Genomic DNA, 18,546 nt, shown 5'->3' on the forward strand with positions numbered 1-18,546 from the left:
GGATGGATGGATGGATGGATGGATGGATGGATGATGGATAGATGGATGGATGATGGGTGGATGGATGGATGATGGATGGATGGATGATGGATGGATGGATGGATGGATGGATGGATGGATGGATGGATGGATGGATGGGGAACAGAGAAAAGGGACAGGTGAGTGATGGCAGGTGCCGGAGCATGGGTGTCTGAACAGGGGCCACTGAACAGACAGACAGATGGGCAGATGCTGGGGCCTGAGCACCACCCAGGGACAGCCACGCCCAGTCCCTGTCACCCATGCCGGTCCCTGTCACCCATCCCGGTCCCTTTCACCCATCCCGGTCCCTGTCACCCATTCCGGTCCCTGTCACCCATCCCGGTCCCTGTCACCCATGCCGGTCCCTGTCACCCATCCCGGTCCCTTTCACCCATCCCGGTCCCTGTCACCCATTCCGGTCCCTGTCAACCATCCCGGTCCCTTTCACCCATCCCGGTCCCTTTCACCCATCCCGGTCCCTGTCACCCATGCCGGTCCCTGTCACCCATCCCGGTCCCTTTCACCCATCCCGGTCCCTGTCACCCATTCCGGTCCCTGTCACCCATCCCGGTCCCTTTCACCCATCCCGGCCCGGCGGTCGCGCGCGTTCCCGCGGGGCGCTGCCGCTCTCGGCCGCCAGGGGGCGGCAGTCGCGGGCGCCGCCACTCCCGCGGCGCCCCGGCAACAAGTGCCGCGCGCTGATTGGCCGAGCGCCCGCGGGGAGCGCCGCGATTGGTCCCCGTGCCCCCATCCGGACTTCCCCCGGCGGGGCAGCGGCCAGAGCGCGCCGCGCGCAGAGCAGCCAATCACAGAGGCGTGCGCCACGGCAACACAGCCAATCAGCGCGCGCCGCGCCGCGCCGGGCCCCGCCTTTCCCCGAAAACCGCGAAAATGAGACGGGAGGCGGGAAAGGGGAACGGGGGGCGGGGCCTGGGGCTGGGCGGCCAATGGGGAGCGAGGGCGGGAGAGGGCGGCCCGGCTCGGGCCCGGTGCGGGCCCGGTTCCGTCCCGGTACGATCCCGGTACGATCCCCGTCCAGTCCCGGTCCGCTCCCGGTGCGCTCCGGGTACGATCCCGGTCCGGTTCCGGTCTGCTCCCGGTGCGCTCCCGGTGCGGTCCGGGTACGATCCCGGTCCGGTCCCGGTCCGCTCCCGGTGCGCTCCCGGTACGATCTTGGTCCGGTCCCGGTGCAATCCCGGTCCGGTCCCGGTTTGATCCCGGCTGGATTCCGGTTCCATTCCGGTGCGATCCCGGTTCCATCCCGGTCCTGTTCCGGTTTGATCCCGGTCCGGTCCCGGTGCGATCCCGGTTTGATCCCGGTTCGGCTCCCCCCGGGCCCATGGAGCCGGCCGAGGTGGAGTTCCTGGCCGAGAAGGAGCTGGTGACGATCGTGCCCAACTTCAGCCTGGACCGGATTCACCTGATCGGGGTCGGCAGGGCCGGGGCTGGGAGGGGACCGGGACTGGGAGGGGACCGGGACTGGGACGGGACCGGGGCTGGGCAGGGACCGGGGCTGGGACGGGACCGGGGCTGGGAGGGCCTTGGGGGCAGGGATTGGGTCTGGGGAATGGGGTTGGAGGGATTGGGATTGGGGTGCGGGAGCTGGGGGGGTTAGGGTGGGTCTGGGATGTTTGGGAAGCTGGGGAGGAGACGGATTTGGGATGGATTTGGGATGGAGGGATTGGGGAATGACGGGCAGAGGGGGGACGGGGTTGGGAGGAGAGGCAGGGCAGCCCCCAGGAGGTTGGGGAGGGGGCTGTGCTGTCCCCCCACATCTCGGGGGGTCTGTGCAGCCCCCGAGCCCTGGTGGGGGTGTCCGGCTGTCCTGGGCGCTGGCCAGAACCTGGGGAGCCTCTGGGAGCTGCATGTCCAGGGAGGTGGAATTTGTAATTCCTGTGAAACCCCTTGGAATGAAAGGAAACTTTGGTTATTCCTTCTCCAGGGAGATGGGGGAGCTTCTGAGAGCAAGAATTCAGGGAAGTGGGAGGAGGAAATGCAGGATCAGATGTTTGTCCCAGGCTTTTCCAAATCCTCTGGAAACTCTGGCCACATTAGCAGGCAGGCTCTGTGCAGTCCAAGCTCTGGTTGGAGCCCGCCTCTCATCCTTAATTTGTTTTCCAGGGAGATCTGGGTCCCTTCAACCCTGGCTTGCCAGTGGAAGTGCCCGTGTGGCTGGCCATTAATCTGAAGCAGAGGCAGAAGTGTCGGCTCATTCCCCCGGAATGGATGGATGTTGGTGAGGATGGAGGCTCTGCCTTCAGCTCTGGCCTTCAGTGGGTGCAGTGGAAGCATGAAATTAAAAATAATCCGTTTTTCACCATTAGTGGGGAGCTTAATTGAAAAGCACAAGGCAGCTGGGAGAGATGGATCTCATGTCCCACCACTGGGATTTTCTTTACTCTCAGGGGGGTGAGGCTTGTTCAGAAGAAGCTTTAGGGACTTTGGGTCACAGAATCTCAGAATTTTTTAGGTTGGAAAAGATCTCCAACCTCACCAAGTCCAGCTTGTCCCCATCTTGTCACCAGCCCAGTGCACTGAGTGCCACCTCCAGGGATGGGACTCCAAAGCTCCCTGGGCAGCCCCTTGCAGTGTTTAACCACCCTTTCAGTCCAGGAATTCCTTCTGATGTCCAACCTGAACCTCCCCTGGCTAAATCTGAGGCTGTTTCCTCTCATCCTGGCACTAATTCTTGGGAAAATCCCTGTGAGGAGATAGGGATTTTGGTTGGATGGATGGATGGATCCTTGGAGGCATCCATGTCCCTTGTGTGCCTCCCGAGCTGATCCTACAGAAACAACGTGGCTTTTTCCTGGGGAGAGGGGGAAAAAACCACACAAAATCCGAGCATCCCTGGTTGCATTTTAGGGAAACTGGAGGAAATCCGGGATCAGGAGAGGAAAGAGGACACCTTCACTCCCATGCCCAGTCCCTACTACATGGAGCTGACCAAGCTGCTGCTGAACTAGTGAGTAGGAGCTGAGCTGGGCCGTTTTCCACCCCACTTGGTTGCGAGCACTGAGGATTTTTCAAGCTTTGCTTGGCAGCAGCCCCGCAGGGCGGTGGGGAAAAGGGAGAGTCGAGGGAGTTTCATCCCTCAGCCTTGCCAAGATTTCTCAGCAGCACTTCCCTGATGGTAACTCTGCCTCTCAGGAGCTTGGGGTGGCTCCTTGCGTGGCCTCCTTGTCGGGGCTGTGCAGTTTTAGGGAGCACAGCTCGGTGTGGAGGAGCCGCAGCACATTCCGGGCTGCAATCTGCAGGCTCCAGCCTCCTTCCCTGGCTCTCCTTCAGGAGGAAAGCTCCTCTCCCCTCAGCCTGGGGAGCAGGAGGCCAGGGAGATTCCCAGCCTGAGCTCCTGCCTGCTCAGGCATCTCACTTGTAAAACGTGCTGGCTGCTGTTTGTCTCAGCCAGGGCTCTGCTGGCTTCTTAAGCCCTTGATTAAGCAGGGTGGGTACTCCAGTTCTGGATTTTTGAGGCTCCTGGCAGGGTGGGCACTCCAGTTCTGGATTTTTGAGGCTCCTGGCAGGGTGGGCACTCCAGTTCTGGATTTTTGAGGCTCCTGGCAGGGTGGGCACTCCAGTTCTGGATTTTTGAGGCTCCTGGCAGGGTGGGCACTCCAGCTCTGGATTTTTGAGGCTCCTGGCAGGGTGAGCACTCCAGCTCTGGATTTTTGAGGCTCCTGGCAGGGTGGGCACTCCAGCTCTGAGAGGGAGAGAAATGTGCTTGCCACAGAACCCCATTCTAAAAAGCCCAAAATTCTACTTTTCCACCCTTTGTTAGTTCAACTATCACACCACTCAGACCCTTGTGGTTTGCAATTCCTCGTGTGGAGTTCGCAGCTTTTTCCACGGGCTAAAATCGAAGCCAGGGGTGTTTTTTGACCTCGTGCCAAGGTCTCTGAGCCCCCTGCCAGGGTCTGGAGGGATGTGCTGGGCTCTGCCACCTGCTCTGAACCCTTTCCCTTCCCTTTCCCCGTGCCAGTGCCTCTGACAACATCCCCAGAGCGGACGAGATCCGGACGCTGGTGAAGGACACGTGGGACACACGCGTGGCCAAGCTGCGCCTGTCCGCCGACAGCTTCGTGAGGCAGCAGGAGGCTCATGCCAAGGTGTGCCAGGAGCTCGGCCCGGGAGGGAGCCAGGGAGCTGGGGGATGAGGGATGGGCTGCCTGGAAAAGGCTGGCTTGGCCTGGGCCGTGGGTTGTGGGGGTGTCACCGAGGAGCTGGGGTCGCGTCGGAGCCTCGTGGAGCTGCCTGTGCCTCGTGGGAAGCTGAGGAGTCGTGGAATGGTTTGGGTTGGCTCTTAAAGGTCTCTTCCCACCCCCCCTGCACGGCTTTCACCAGACCAGGCAGCTGCAAGCCCCATCCAGCTCCTCCTTGGGCACTCCAGCCATGGGGAATGCTGCTGGAATGGTGCTCGGGTGCTTCTCCTGCCCAGGGCTGCAGCTGGGTCAGTCCCTTGGGGTGTCAGCAAAGGGAGCTGGGAGCTGCTTCCCAGCACCTTGTCTTCCCAGCACCTTGTCTTCCCACATCCTGTTATTTCCCCCTTTTAGCTGGATAACTTGACCCTGATGGAGATCAACACCACCGGGACTTTCCTCACCCAGGCCTTGGATCACATGTACAAGCTGCGGATGAACCTGCAGCCTGGCGAGGGCTCCCACTCCCAGGATTTCTGACCAGGGGGATTTGGGAAGGAGCTGCTGCCCCTGGGCACCTCAGGGACCTCCCAGCCCCCAAATCTCCCCTCAGGGTGGGCCAGGAATTGCCTGAGAGCTGCTGGAGCATCCCCAGAGGTGCTGGAGCATCCCCAGAGGTGCTGGAGCATCCCCAGAGCCTCAGTGCAGTCCAACCCCATCCCCAGGGGGATTTTTGCCCTCCCTCCCCAAGGATTTTTACTCTCCCCCCCGGGGTTGTCCCCATCCCCCTTTGGGGCATTTTTGTCCCCCCTCAGTCCTATTTTTGTCACCCCCCCAAAACCAACACCCAGCTCCCCCAAAACACAGCCTGTGCATGTCCCCACCCCACAGGGACATCTCGGTGTCACCTCCCACCCTCAGGGGTCCCACCCTCGTGTTCCTCCCCCTTCCCCTATTCGCAGCTCTGGGATGTGGCACCGAGGGTGACACGGGACACGGGGTGAGCATGAGGACATCAGCTGTGTGTCCTCCCCCTTGGAGTCACCGTGTCCTGTCCTTGTCCCCGTCCAGGTGTCCCCCCAGTCTCCAAACTTGGTGTCACCACGTCCCCTCAGCCGGGGCACAACTCGTGTGACCCCAGCTCTGTCAGCACACCCTGCCCATGAAACACTCCCCGTGTCCCCCGGCATGGTGGCACCGTGTCCCCTGTCTGTGGCACAGAGTCCCCGTGTGGCCCACTGTGTGGCCCCATGTCCCGGCAGGGCACCAGCACTGCCCAGCTGTCCCCACCACCACGTCCCCTTAGGGCAGGAGGATGCTCCAACTGTCCTTGTGTCCCCAAGTGCAGGTGACACTGTCCCCGTGTCCCCTGAGGTGCAAAGAGGGCAGTGCCACTGTCCCCATCATGAAGTGAGGGCAGTGTCAATGTCCCAATGTTCCTTGGGGCACAAGGAGTGGGTGGTGTCACTGTCCCCATCACAAAAAGGGCAATGTCACTGTCCCCATGTGCCCTGGGGTGCAAAGAGAGGGCAGCCACTGTCCTCATCATGAAGAGAGGGCAATGTCACTGTCCCCATGTCCCCTGGGGCAAAAGAGGGCAGTGCCATTGTCCCCATCATGAAGAGAGGGCAGTGCCACTGTCCCTGTGTCCCCTGGGGTGCAAAGGGAGGGCAGTGTCACTGTCCCCGTGTCCCTTGGGGCACAAACAGAGGGGCAGTGCCACTGTCCCCATTACAAAGAGAGGGCAATGTTATTGTCCCCATCACGAAGAGAGGGCAATGTCACTGTCCCCATGTCCCTTGGGGCACAAAAAGAAGGCAGTGCCACTGTCCCCATCACAAAAAGAGGGCAATGCCACTGTCCCCATCACAGAAAGGGCAGTGCCAATGTCCCCATCACAAAAAGAGGGCAGTGCCACTGTCCCCATCACAAAAAGGGCAGTGCCACTGTCTCCATCACTAAGAGAGGGCAGTGCCAATGTCCCCATCACAAAAAGAGGGCAGTGCTGCTGTCCCCATGTCCCTTGGGGCACAAAGAGGGCAGTGCCACTGTCCCCATCACAAAGAGAGGGCAGTGCCACTGTCCCCATCACAGAGAGGGCAGTGCCACTGTCCCCATCACAAAGAGGGCAATGCCACTGTCCCCATCACAAAAAGAGGGCAGTGCCGCTGTCCCCATCACTAAGAGAGGGCAGTGCCACTGTCCCCATCACAAAAAGAGGGCAGTGCCACTGTCCCCATCACAAAGAGGGCAGTGCCACTGTCCCCATCACTAAGAGAGGGCAGTGCCACTGTCCCCATCACAAAGAGGGCAGTGCCACTGTCCCCATCACTAAGAGAGGGCAATGCCACTGTCCCCATCACTAAGAGAGGGCAATGCCACTGTCCCCATCACAGAGAGCGCAATGCCACTGTCCCCATCACAGAGAGGGCAGTGCCACTGTCCCCATCACAAAGAGCGCAATGCCACTGTCCCCATCACAAAGAGGGCAGTGCCACTGTCCCCATCACAAAGAGCGCAATGCCACTGTCCCCATCACTAAGAGAGGGCAGTGCCACTGTCCCCGTGCCCTGGACACCCCGGTGGCCGTGCCCCGTGGGTTGGCACTCCCGGAGCGGCTCTGGCCGCAGCCGTGCGGCTTCTCCCGGGGCTCTGGGCAGATCTCCGGCCTTGTACTTCAGCGAGGCAACTTCTGAGGGCAGCACAGGCCACACGCTGCCTTGAAAGCCGTAAATTTCGAGGCGGTGCTTCCATGGATTTTCTCAGAGCCTGGGAAAAAAAAAAAAGAAAAAAAGCAAAGGGAAGATGTGCCGGCAATGAGGTGTCTGCTGGGGAGATCAGATCCATCTGCTCTTTGGAGGACAAAAGGAAATGGTTTTCCCTCTCGGATACCAGGCTGTGGGGAAATACCAGAATATCAACCAGCTTTATTTTTGTAATGTTTGGGGGTTTAAAGTGAAACTGTCTGTAAAAAAAAAAAAAAAAAAGATAATAAAGAAAAAATTGCAGCTGAGGAGCGGCATCAGATGAATCCCGGGCTGTGTCACAAACAATGCTTGGAAAATCCTGCAGCTCCCCTTTGGCTCCGGCCCCGTTTCCCTGCGGCAGAGCAAGGGTGGGATACAGGGAAGGATCCAGCAGGATCCAAGTGGGATCCAGGGCAGGATTCAGGCAGGATCTAGGGCAGGATGTAGGCAGGATTCAGGGCAGGATCTAGATTGAATCTAGGGCAGGATCCAGCAGGTGTTCAGGCAGGATCCAGGCAGAATCTAGGCAGGATTCAGGGCAGGATTCAGGCAGGAACCAGGGCAGAATTCAGGCGGGATCCAGACAGGATACAGGGCAGGATCCTGGCAGGATTTGGGGCAGAATTCAGGTGGAGTCCAGGCAGGATCTAGGGCAGGATCCAGACAGAATCTAGGCAGGATGTAGGCAGAATTCAGGGCATAATTGAGGCAGGATCTAGGGCAGGATCCAGGAAGGATCTAGGCAGGATTCAGAGCAGAATTCAGGCAGGATCCAGACAGGACCCAGGCAGGATTTAGGCAGGATCCAGGAGGGATTCAGGGCAGGATCTAGATTGGATCTAGGGCAGGATCCAGGCAGGATCTAGATTGGATCTAGGGCAGGATCCAGGCAGGATTTAGGCAGGATTCAGGGCAGAATTCAGGCAGGATCAGGGCAGGATCCAGGAGGGATTCAGGTAGGATTTAGGCAGGATTCAAAGCAGGATCCCGGCAGGACCCAGGGCAGGATCCAGCAGGATCAGGGCAGGATCCAGCAGGTCCCAGGACAGGATCAGGGCAGGATCCAGCAAAACCCAGGTCAGGATCCAGCAGGACCCAGGACAGGATCCAGCAGGACCCAGGACAGGATCAGGGCAGGATCCAGCAGGACCCAGGACAGGATCCGGCAGGTCCCAGGACAGGATCCAGCAGAACCCAGGTCAGGATCCAGCAGGTCCCAGGACAGGATGCAGCAGGTCCCAGGACAGGATCCAGCAGGTCCCAGGACAGGATCCAGGCAGGATCCAGCAGGTCCCAGGACAGGATCCAGCAGAACCCAGGGCAGGATCCAGCAGGTCCCAGGACAGGATCCAGGGCAGGAACCAGGACAGGATCCAGGCAGGATCCAGCAGGTCCCAGGACAGGATCCAGCAGGTGCCAGGCGGGCTGTGGCTCAGCAGGGCTGTGCTGACGCCAGCTGTCATCGCTGCTGTCACCCAAGGGTGCCAGGCTGCAGCGCTGCCCTTCCCCGAGCATCCGGGCCGGGCTCCCGGTGCCATCTGTGCCCCCAGGGCTGGCACCGCGGCACGGACGGCAGGAACGGCGTCAGGAGCTGCCGGGAATGCTCGGAGCCTTCCCAAGGGAGAAAGGATTCCTTGCCGCCGTTGTGGAAGAGTTTATTTTGGGGTTTTTTTTTATGGGGGGGATGTTTTCAGGAATTACAGCAATATATTCATAAATACCTAATTACTACATTTAACAAATAATATATTACATTACAATTAATTCCAACAAGGTACACTTTGAACATGTTTAGGGTTGGGTTTTTCTCCTTTTATCAGGGGGTTTGTGTTTTTTGGGGGGGGGAGTTTGTTTGTGGTTTTTGTTTGTTTTCTTGGGGTTTTTGGTTTGTTTGTTTGTTTGTTGGATTTTTTGTTTGGTTGGGGTTTTTTTTTTGTTTTTTGGGGTTTTTTGGGGTTTTTTTTGTTTTCTTTCACAGCATCCAACCTGCCCCCAGCAGGCTCTGCCTTCCTCTCCTTCCTCCCAGCCCTTCCAGGCTCTGGCACAGCTGCTCCAGCAATTCTGCACGGACACAAATGCTCACCAGAAACCTGGAGCATGGGGAAAATCGGTCCAAAACCCCGAGGCATGGGGAAAATTGGTCCAAAACCCCCGAATCCAGGCTGGTGAGGAGGGAAAATCAGCACAGGAGCTGCTGCAAAGCGAGGCTGCATCCCAGCCAGGCTCCTCAGCAGGACGAGGGATAAATCTCCAATGATTTTCCATCTCTGGCTTCTTCCCCCTCCCTCTGCCACGGCACACAGGAAGGGAAAGGAGCGGAGCAAGGAGCGAATTTTGTGTTCAAATTCCCTTCCAAGCCCACAGCTGGCAGCGGCGAGGCCAGGGGCTGGCGAGGCAATTGGGGATTTAAAAAAGATTAAACTAATTTCTGTCACAAGGGCATTTTGCTTTTTAATCTCGCCCAGCTTTTTCTTTTTTTTTTATTATTTGGTGAAGCCAATGAGAGAGAAGGGAGCAGGGGGGGTTGTTGGGGGGGTTAATGCTTTTCTTTGCCAGTGCAACAAGGGAATTTAAAGCAGGAAGCAGAGGTCACCTTTTCCCGGAGATGTGAGCTGGTCTCGTGGCGAATTAAAAAACAATTTCTGATAAATAATTTAAAAATAACAATCAAATAGAAAGGCTCCCCCGGGGGAGGGGAGGCAGGGCACGCTCTGGTTTTTAGCAAGTGGCTAAAAACGACACCAAGCCTGACCCTGGTGGCACCAGGACGTCCCTGCCCGCCCGTGGGCACGGCTCCACATGGATTGTCCCCAAAGTGCCACCAGGACACGCCACAGGACCCACTCTCCCTGTGCCCAAACTGCCTTAGGGCTGCTCTGATTGTCTTGGTGGTTTTTAGGGGGGACAAGGACACCCCAGTGCCACCCACCCCTCAACCCTCCACCCTCTCCACGCAATCCCTTGGGATTTTTCCTTTGGCAGATGGAGCCTGGGCAAGGCTCAGCCACCACCCGTGACACCCACGACGACCCAGCTGGAGCAGAAAAAGCCCCAGAAAGCAAAGAAAAAGGGTAAAAATAATAAAAAAAACCCCAAACCCACAGGAGAGTGGAAGGGCTCAGCTTCCCGAGGGATTGGTGGTGGGACAGGGCCTGCCCCAATGGAAAAAGGGATTTGTTTTTTCCTGGGTTTCAATTCTTTTTAAAACATTTCAGTATCTTTTCTGGCCCGACCAGCAGCAGTACAAACACTAAAAGCGAGTTAATCTTTTTTGCCAAAAGGAATAAAAAACAAACAAACTAGAAAGAAAAAACAGGGAGGGAAAAGGAACAGGGCAGGGGGAAAAAAAGGGGAAAAAAAAAGCAGAAACATCTTAAAAAAAAAGGCAAGCTTTTTATAACAATAATTAAAGCAATAAAAACATACAAAACTTTGTTGTTTTTTAATATATATACACAGTACAAGGCTGAAGCACCTTTTTTTTTTTTTCTTTTCTTTTCTTCTTTTTTTTTTTCCGCCTGTTCAATCCCAAAGCCGGGGTGACGAAGTGACCTCGCGCGTGTCCCTGCCCCTTCCCCGCCAACCAGGAACAAAAAGGGACCTTCAACCAGTTTATTGACTTTATTTTTTGATAGCGAAGTGCATTTCCAGGGGAAACCCCGGGCTGGGGGTGCCGTGCTGGGAGTGGCAGCACCCGGGGCCCCGCCGGGTTTAGTGTTGTCGGTGGAGTCTTTCATTGTCTTTTTTTCTTTTTTTTTTCCTTTTTTTTTTTTTAGAAAAAAACCCCAAAGAACCAACAAAAATGAGCGTTATAAAGTGTGGGTGGGTGGAGGGGGCCCTTCAGAGCCGTGGCCCCCCCAGAGGAGGAGGGGACAGGAGGGGACATGCCGGGGCTGCTGGCCGTGGGATGGGCTCCCAGCTCCTCCTGGCTCCCATTTGCTTCATGCATGGCACATTCTCCACTTATTTATTCCTCTTTTTTGTTTGTTTGTTTTCTTCCTTTTATTATTAATGATTTTGTCGTCGTGGTTTGTTGTCTTTTTTTTTTTTTCTTTTCCCGTTCGGTGGTGGTTTTTTTTTTTGTTTTTTTTTTTTTTTTTGTAATTTTATTTTTGTAGCTTCAAACCTCCCAGTGAAAAATATTAAATATTCAAGGTAATAAAATAGATTATTATTTCTAGACTATATGTTCGGCCTGGCCCAAGGAGCGTCACCTGGGATACCCCTTGAAATAACCCCTAGACCACTGCATTGCAGGCAAGGCAAGGCACTTCCGCAGGTGATCCAGCTCGGCTTGCAGGCGCTCCCGCTCCGACACCATCTTCTGCTTCTGGCTCCTCAGCTCCTGCGGGCAGCCAGGGAATGGGAACGGTCAGAGGGAGCTCCAGGGCAGGGCAACAGCAGGGAATAGGGTGGGGTGCTGCAGGGAATGGGTGCTGCAGGGAATGGGTGCTGCAGGGAATGGGCGCTGCAGGGAATGGGTGCTGCAGGGAATGGGCGCTGCAGGGAATGGGTGCTGCAGGGAATGGGCACTGCAAGGTTTGGGATATATCAGGGAATGGGCAGTGCAGGGAATAGGAAATGCAGGGAATGGGAACTGCTGGGTTTAGGATACAGCAGGGAATGGGCAGTGCAGGGAATGTGAAGTGCAGGGTTTGGGATACAGCAGGGAATGGGCAGTGCTGGGAATGGGAAGTGCTGGGTTTGGGATACAGCAGGGAATGGGCAGTGCTGGGAATGGGAAGTGCTGGGTTTGGGATACAGCAGGGAATGGGCAGTGCTGGGAATGGGCAGTGCAGGGTTTGGGATACAGCAGGGAATGGGCAGTGCTGGGAATAGGAAATGCAGGGAATGGGAAGTGCTGGGTTTGGGATACAGCAGGGAATGGGCAGGGCTGGGAATAGGAAGTGCAGGGAATGGGAAGTGCAGGGTTTGGGATACAGCAGGGAATGGCAGTGCTGGGAATGGGCAGTGCAGGGTTTGGGATACAGCAGGGAATGGGCAGTGCTGGGAATGGGAAGTGCAGGGAATGGGTGCTGCAGGGAATGGGCAGTGCAGGGTTTGGGGCAGTGCAGGGCATGGGGCAGTGCAGGGAATGGGAAGTGCAGGGAATGGGAAGTTGTAGGGAATGGAAGTTGCAGGGAATGGGTGCTGCAGGGTTTGGGATACAGCAGGGAATGGGCAGTGCCTGGTTTAGGATACAGGAGGGAATGAGCACTGCAGGGAATGGGGAACTATAGGGAATGGGCACTACAGGGAATGGGGCAGTGCAGGGAATGAGTGCAGGGAATGCAGGGAATGGGATACAGCAGGGAATGGGCACTGCCTGGTTTAGGATACAGCAGGGAATGGGCACTGCAGGGAATGGGAAATACAGGGAATGGGCAGTGCAGGGAATGGGCTCTGCAAGGTTTGGGATACAGCAAGGAATGGAAAACTGCAGGGAATGGGGAACTCCAGGGAATTGGCACTGCAGGGAATGGGCAGTGCAGGGAATGTGCTGTGGGAGGATTGGGTGCCCTGAGGTCAGGTCGCAAGAAGGTTGGGTGCCCAGGAGGGCTGGGTGCCCACAGAGCCTGCTGCCCACAGCAGGGTATGCCCAGGGCATGGGTGTCCAGGGGATGGGGTGCCTAGGGAATGGGGTGTCCAAGGGAGGGGATGTCCAGGGAATGGTGTGCCCAGGGAATGGGGTATCCAAGTGTGGTGTGCCCAGGGAATGAGGTATCCAAGTATGGTGTGCCCAGGGAATGGAGTGCCCAGGGGATGGGCATTCAGGGGATGAATGCTCAGGGGATGAACGCTTAGGGGATAGTGCCCAGGGCATGAGTGTCCAAGGGATGGGGAGCCTAGAGAATGGGGTATCCAAGGGATGGAGTGCCCGGGTCATGGTGTGCCCAGTGGGAAGGGGAGTCCAGGGGATGAGTGCCCAGGGGATGGCGGCATGGTGTGCCCAGGAGATGGGTGCCCAAGGCATGGTGTGCCCAGGAGATGAGTGCCCAAGGCATGGTGTGCCCAGGGGCTGGGTGCCCAAGGCATGGTGTGCCCAGGAGATGGGTGCCCAAGGCATGGTGTGCCCAGGGGCTGGGCGCCCGGAGGATGGTGCTGTCCCCACTCACCGCCATGCTGTGTGACAGCTGCTCGGCCGTCAGGCTCAGGGTGTAGTGCTGGGCCTCCAGCCGCCGGCACTGCGTCTGCAGCACCTGGCGCTCCAGGTTTTGTTCTGCAACATCCGAAGGACAAGGGCTGAGCGCCGGCTCCTCGGGCTCTTTGCACCACCCATGGAGGGTGCCAGCCCTGCTCTAGGCTCTGCCCAGCCAGCAGGGATTGCCCCCAGCATCCCAGAGCATTCCCAACCCCGGCACCGCCTGTGGGGAACCTTTAGGGAGGACACTGGGCACTTTGAATACACTGATTTTCCATGCATACGTAAATTTTTGCCAAAACAACAACAGTGCCTGTTGATTTCAAGCTGCTCCTGCACTGCTGGAGACCCCCCAGTGCTTCCCCAGCCCATCCCAGCAGGAACCACTGACACCCCCCACAGAATATTAACGCACAAATTGGCATTTTACCCTCCCTGCACCCCTTCCTTACCTTCTATATGTTCCTGGTAAGCTTCAAAAATTGCCTCGATCCCTTGCCACTTGGGCCTGGGGTAGTCTTCCTCCTCTTCCTCCTCTTCCTCCTCCTCGTCCTCGTCCTCGGAGGCGGAGTCCCGGGGCAGGGGGGGCAGTGGCCGGAGCGGCCCCTCGGCCGTGCCGTTGTGCGGGGGCGCGGGCGGGCGGGCGGACGCCTGCAGCTCGGGGATGTTGTAGTGGATGGACGTGTCCAGTTTGTGGTTCTGCTCCGCCGTCCCCCCTGTGGGGCAGCCACAGTCAGCCCCTGCCCGCTCCCCACGGCCCCTCAAGGCATTCATCCCACCCATCCCAGACCTTTCGGGGGGATTACGGGTGGGGTTTTATCGTTCCCTGTGCGCTGGAGTGGTTTTATGTATTTCAATCGCTCAACTGAGTGAGTTTGGAGGCTTTGGAGCTGTATTATCCCTCATTTTTAGCTTCAGCAATGAGCTCACTGCATGTTCCAGCATTGAGGATGCCAGTGCCAAACCCTGGTGGGGGGGACATGGGAGTGATATCCCAGTACCCAAGCAGCTTCCTGCGTCCCTGCTTCTTTTTCTGAACATCAGGGAGAATTTTTTGATTGGCAGGGTTGTTGAACACTGGAAGGAGCTGCCCTGAGAGGTGGTGGAGTTCCCATCCCTGGAGGGGTTCAAGGAGGGCTTGGTGTGGCACTCAGTTCAGAATCTTACTCTCCTGGATTCTTAAGTACTTTAGATTTGTAAGTTAGGCCTGTACGGAAGTTATTGTTTTGTGGTATAGTATATTCTATATGATCCCTTGCTAAATTAAGTTGTCAATTAAGTTTAAATGCTGTTAAGTGATGTTGGGCCTTTAAATATAACCTGTTGACCAAGTCCAGGCTCAGTTTAGCACAGAAATCTACTCTGAACTTGTGCCTCAACACGAGGGTCTTCCATATTCCTTTTTGTCCTTACCCTTTCCTATCCCTTTGTTTCCCCCTCCTCCAGCCTCCACAGAGATTATTTGGGGTTTATTTACTGACTTTGCATTTTTCTTTCCTTTCCCTCAGAGTGCTTTAACCACCTAATGAACAGGACAGAGCACCTTGCCAACCAACTTTGTTGTGATTTTTACACCAAACCCGCTTTTGCCGATACTTTTAAAACAGCAATTCCCGACAACCTCCCCTCACCTTTGTGCTTCTGCAGCGCCTTCTGCGTGGACTGCAGCACCGACTCGTGGAACTGGTGGGCAAACTCCTCGGCAATGAAGGGCTCCCAGGGCTTGCTCTTGCCGTTCATGCTGTGGGACAGCGGCACCGGGATGTCCTTGGGGAGGGGACCCCTGACGTAGCTGAGGATGCTCAGAGCCTTCTTCCCGGGGTGCCCGTCGCTCAGCCGGGGCTTCTCCGGCGCCGTGCCCGACTCCTTGGGCCTCGGTGGCTCCTGGGGCCTCAGCTGGTCCAACCTGGAGGCTTCGGCCACCTTCGGCACCTCCGGCACGGAGACGGCGATGCCCACGGGTTTATCCAGCTCCAGCAGAAGCGGTGGCACCGGAGGCTCTTTGGGAAGAGGAGGAGCAGTTGGCTGCAGCCAGGACTCCGTGCAGCCCTCCAGGCAAAGCTGTGCCCCTCAACCCAAGAGCCGGGGAAGGACTTGTGGCGCTTACCAGTGCTGGGGGCACCGGGGCTGTCCCGCGGGGAGCTCTTCACCACCACGGCGGCCGGCGTGGTCTTCTGCTTCATGGCCTGCAGCATCTCCACCAGCTTCTCCTTGTCTGCGGCATGGGAAGCTGAGGTTTAGTGTAGCCTCTGCTCAGCAGAGCAAGCTCAGGGCCCCAGGCAGACCCCCCGCGCCACCCCCGAGCCCCAGCGTGCGCGGGCCATGGCTGTTACCTTTCCTCTTCTCGGCGCTGATGTGTGTGAGGTTGAAGATGGTGAGGAAGCGCTTCTTCTCCTCGAAGTTGGGGCTGTTGTTCATCTCGTCGGGGCTGTAGCGGGTGGAGAGCGGCGGGCGCGGGGAGGGCGTGCGGCGCTTGTTCTGCACCGTGGGCGGAGAGGGGCTCCGCTCCCGCAGCATCCGCCGGCGCTTGCGCCGCTTCTGGCTCAGCAGTTCCTCCTTCTGCTGCTGCGTGGTGAGGCCGAAGAGCTGCAGGAACTCCAGCTTCTGGGGCGACCAGGGGGAGCAGAGCAGAGCAGGGTCATCCCTCATCCTCGCCTTCATCCCTATTCTCATCCTCATGGCCGCTGTCACCCTCATCCTCATTCCTATTCCCATCCTCATGCCCACCCTCATCCCTGTTAGAATCCTCATCTCCATTCCCTTCCCCATTCTCATACCCATTCCCCTTCCCACCCCATTTTCCTCATCCTCATTTTCATTCCTGCTCCTATCCCCATCCTCATCTTCATCCCACCCCCATTCCCATTCCAATGCCCATCCTTACTGCCATCCCCATTTCCCCATCTCCATCCCCACCCTCATCATCCCCATCTCTAACCCCCTGGTGCCTCTGCACACATGTGGGGATGGTGGCTGCACTGGGCACTGGGAACTGGTGTAAAGGAGGGGCTGCTCCCCCAGGGGACAGGGAGGGGACAGGGAGGGGACAGGGGGTGCCACCAGTACCTCGGAGGACGTGTCCAGCTTCAGCGGGGGCTGCTCAGCCACGCAGCGGAGATGGGCCCGCACCTCCTCCTCGTCGCTGTCGTCACAGGAGTCATCCAGGTCGTAGTAGTACCCTGAGGATGGGGAGAGGCTGGTGAGAGGCTGGGAACACCTTGGGCACCTGCTGGGACCCCGGGGAATCTTCTGGGACACAGGGGAACCCCACTGGGGATGGGAGCCCAGCAGGAAGTATGTCAGAGGGGAGTGATGTGGGGAGTGTGACCCAAAGGAGCCCTGTCCCCTCTCCACCAGCTATGGGACCTCGGAGGGCATCACCCATCACTCTGGGATGAGTGGCAGGGGGCCAGTGTGGCACAGGCTGGGGACACCGTGATGGAGCCCCCATCTCACTGGAGTGGGGACAGCAATTCCAGCCCCTCCCAGCTCTCCATCTCCTCCTCATTGCTACTCTCATCCCCTCTCCAGCAGCCCCATCAATATTTAAAACCCTCTTATTAGCTCCAGTTCATCATTTATTCATCGGGCACGTCTGGAGCGCAGGGTTTACCAAACCCGCTGGGACGCGGGAACGTCGGCATTCCCGGGAGACCCCCGGTGCTGGGGGGGGAAGGAAATCCCCTCACCTTTCTCACGGGCCTCCCGCCGCCGCCGCTCCTCCAGGTCCAGTTTGCTGACCAGCCTGCGGTGCTGCTGCACGAACTCGTCGTAGATGTACATGGGGTCCTGGGCGCGGGGCTGGGGGGGCCGGTAGGGCGAGCTGGGCTTGGAGCTCTCGGGGAAGGCGGCGGCCGGGGCTCGCTGCTGGCTCAGGATGCTCTGAGTGGACTTTTCCAGCTCAGCTAGGAAGGGGGTGTGGGTGAAGGCCCCGTGCTCCGGGGCGCCGGGCTCCCGTCCCGGGGGGTATTTCTCCAGAGCATCCCTCTTCCTCGGGCCCTCCTCCAGCTTCTCCGGGCAGAAAACCCTCTCCACCTTCACCACAGGGAAGCTCTGGCGGCCGGGCTCGAAGGGCGCTGGGTGGCTGTGGAGGGCGTGGGGCTCGGGGAGGCGCCGGGGAGGGTCGGGGGGGCTCTCCATCAGCGAGACGGGGTTCCAGAGGGACGTGGTGACGGGGTGGTGCTGGGGTTTGGGGGAGATGAGGGGTGGGGGCCCGCCAAAGTGCTGCCCTGGCTCCCGGCTGCTGGGCTCGTGGCGGCTCGATCCCAACCTGCGGGGAGAGGAGAGCACCACAGAGGTGAGGAGCTGGCGCTGCCACCGGGGAGCTGGCAGCGCTCCAGCCCCGGAGGATTTTGGGGAGAAACCCAGAGGGGTTTGTGCACGTGGGGCTGCCACACTTGTCCCCTTCATGCCACAAACCTGAGGGATGGGGGCAGAGTTAAGGCTGTGCACGGGCAGGTTGAGCATGGATGTGGCTGATGGTGCACTGGGCTGGAGCCCCCAGCCTTGACCCCTGCGTGGGGACAAGCGAGCCACCAGTCCTGCCACAGCCCCGTGGCGAGGGCAGCACCCCGGCGCAGCCCTGCTCTGACAGCAGGAGCCGGAGCCAGCCTGTTTGCAGGATAAATATTTCATGTGCCCAAGCTGTGCATTTAACACTTTTCCGCTCCAGCGCCCCGGAGCTCCGCGCACGGAGCAGCGAGTTCAGCTCAGCGCCGCCACGGCGTCACCACCGGCGGGGAGCACCGCCTGCCCTCGGGATCCATCCCTCTCCCACCCCGCTGGATGCAGGAAAAGGACTGGGATGGAATATCCCCGGCTGCAGGTGTCTGGGGGTGACCTTGCTGTCTCCTCTCCGCTTTGGGGTGGGAGGAGCGGATGGGGAAGGGAGCCTGCGGCGGGCGCTCGCCTTTGTGCCGCCCCGTGATCCGCTCCTTATTATCCTCGATGAGCCGCGCTAATCCCCTGGATACCCAAAAATAACAAAGGGAGCAGGCGGCAGAGCTGGCTGGATGAGCCTGCACTGCTTAAGCGCTCAGCCACGGGGGGTGAGCAAGGCTTGTCAATCAATCCGGGGGTGTGGGCACGCTCCGCTGCCCCCCAAACTGCCCAGGCTCGGCGCAGGTGCCCCCCAAACGAGGCATCCACAGCCCAGCCCCGCTGCCCGGGAGGGGGGAGCTGCAATTAGCCGTGCTGGTGGCCGGGCAGCACCTGGCCACTCGCCGCTGGCCCCCGGCCACCTCCCGGGCTCGGCGCCTGCCGCCGCGCAGATGTCGGGCACCGGGAACGCCTGGCGCTGCCAGCACAGCCGGCCTGGCTGGCACCGTGTGGCAGGAACCTGCTGGCACCGTGGCTTCGGCTCATGGGATGTGTAAGGGGCACGGCCGAGGGGTGGTGGACGCGTGACGGGGGGCAGAGCTGGGTAATGGGATGGACACAGCCACAGGTTGGGGAGGAAATCCTTTAAATCATCACCTCATGGCATCAGTAAAGATCATCC

At 58.5% G+C, this 18,546-nt stretch overlaps 2 protein-coding genes across 2 annotated transcripts in view; one reads left to right on the forward strand and one right to left on the reverse strand.

Moving 5' to 3' along the window:
- Nucleotides 1-1,133: 1,133 nt before the first annotated feature.
- GINS2 (GINS complex subunit 2) lies at nucleotides 1,134-5,025 on the forward strand. The gene is made up of 5 exons (XM_077786236.1): nucleotides 1,134-1,450; nucleotides 2,143-2,257; nucleotides 2,887-2,986; nucleotides 4,001-4,127; nucleotides 4,572-5,025. Exons 1-5 carry the CDS (start codon nucleotides 1,361-1,363, stop codon nucleotides 4,695-4,697), a joined length of 558 nt encoding a protein of 185 aa, XP_077642362.1. The 5' UTR covers nucleotides 1,134-1,360; the 3' UTR covers nucleotides 4,698-5,025.
- A 5,485-nt stretch (nucleotides 5,026-10,510) lies between these two features.
- The window catches only part of GSE1 (Gse1 coiled-coil protein), a 104,460-nt gene continuing 96,424 nt past the window's right edge, over nucleotides 10,511-18,546 (reverse strand). The window contains exons 10-17 of the mRNA XM_077786386.1: nucleotides 16,736-17,316; nucleotides 16,113-16,225; nucleotides 15,380-15,650; nucleotides 15,154-15,276; nucleotides 14,678-15,046; nucleotides 13,499-13,762; nucleotides 13,021-13,124; nucleotides 10,511-11,249 (exon numbers count right to left, since the gene is read on the reverse strand). Of these exons, the coding sequence (XP_077642512.1) occupies nucleotides 11,115-11,249; nucleotides 13,021-13,124; nucleotides 13,499-13,762; nucleotides 14,678-15,046; nucleotides 15,154-15,276; nucleotides 15,380-15,650; nucleotides 16,113-16,225; nucleotides 16,736-17,316 (1,960 nt within the window). The 3' untranslated portion in view covers nucleotides 10,511-11,114. The remainder of the gene's footprint in view (nucleotides 11,250-13,020; nucleotides 13,125-13,498; nucleotides 13,763-14,677; nucleotides 15,047-15,153; nucleotides 15,277-15,379; nucleotides 15,651-16,112; nucleotides 16,226-16,735; nucleotides 17,317-18,546) is intronic.

The sequence above is a fragment of the Lonchura striata genome, chromosome 13 (genome assembly GCF_046129695.1).
Source record: "Lonchura striata isolate bLonStr1 chromosome 13, bLonStr1.mat, whole genome shotgun sequence".
NCBI lineage: Eukaryota > Metazoa > Chordata > Aves > Passeriformes > Estrildidae > Lonchura > Lonchura striata.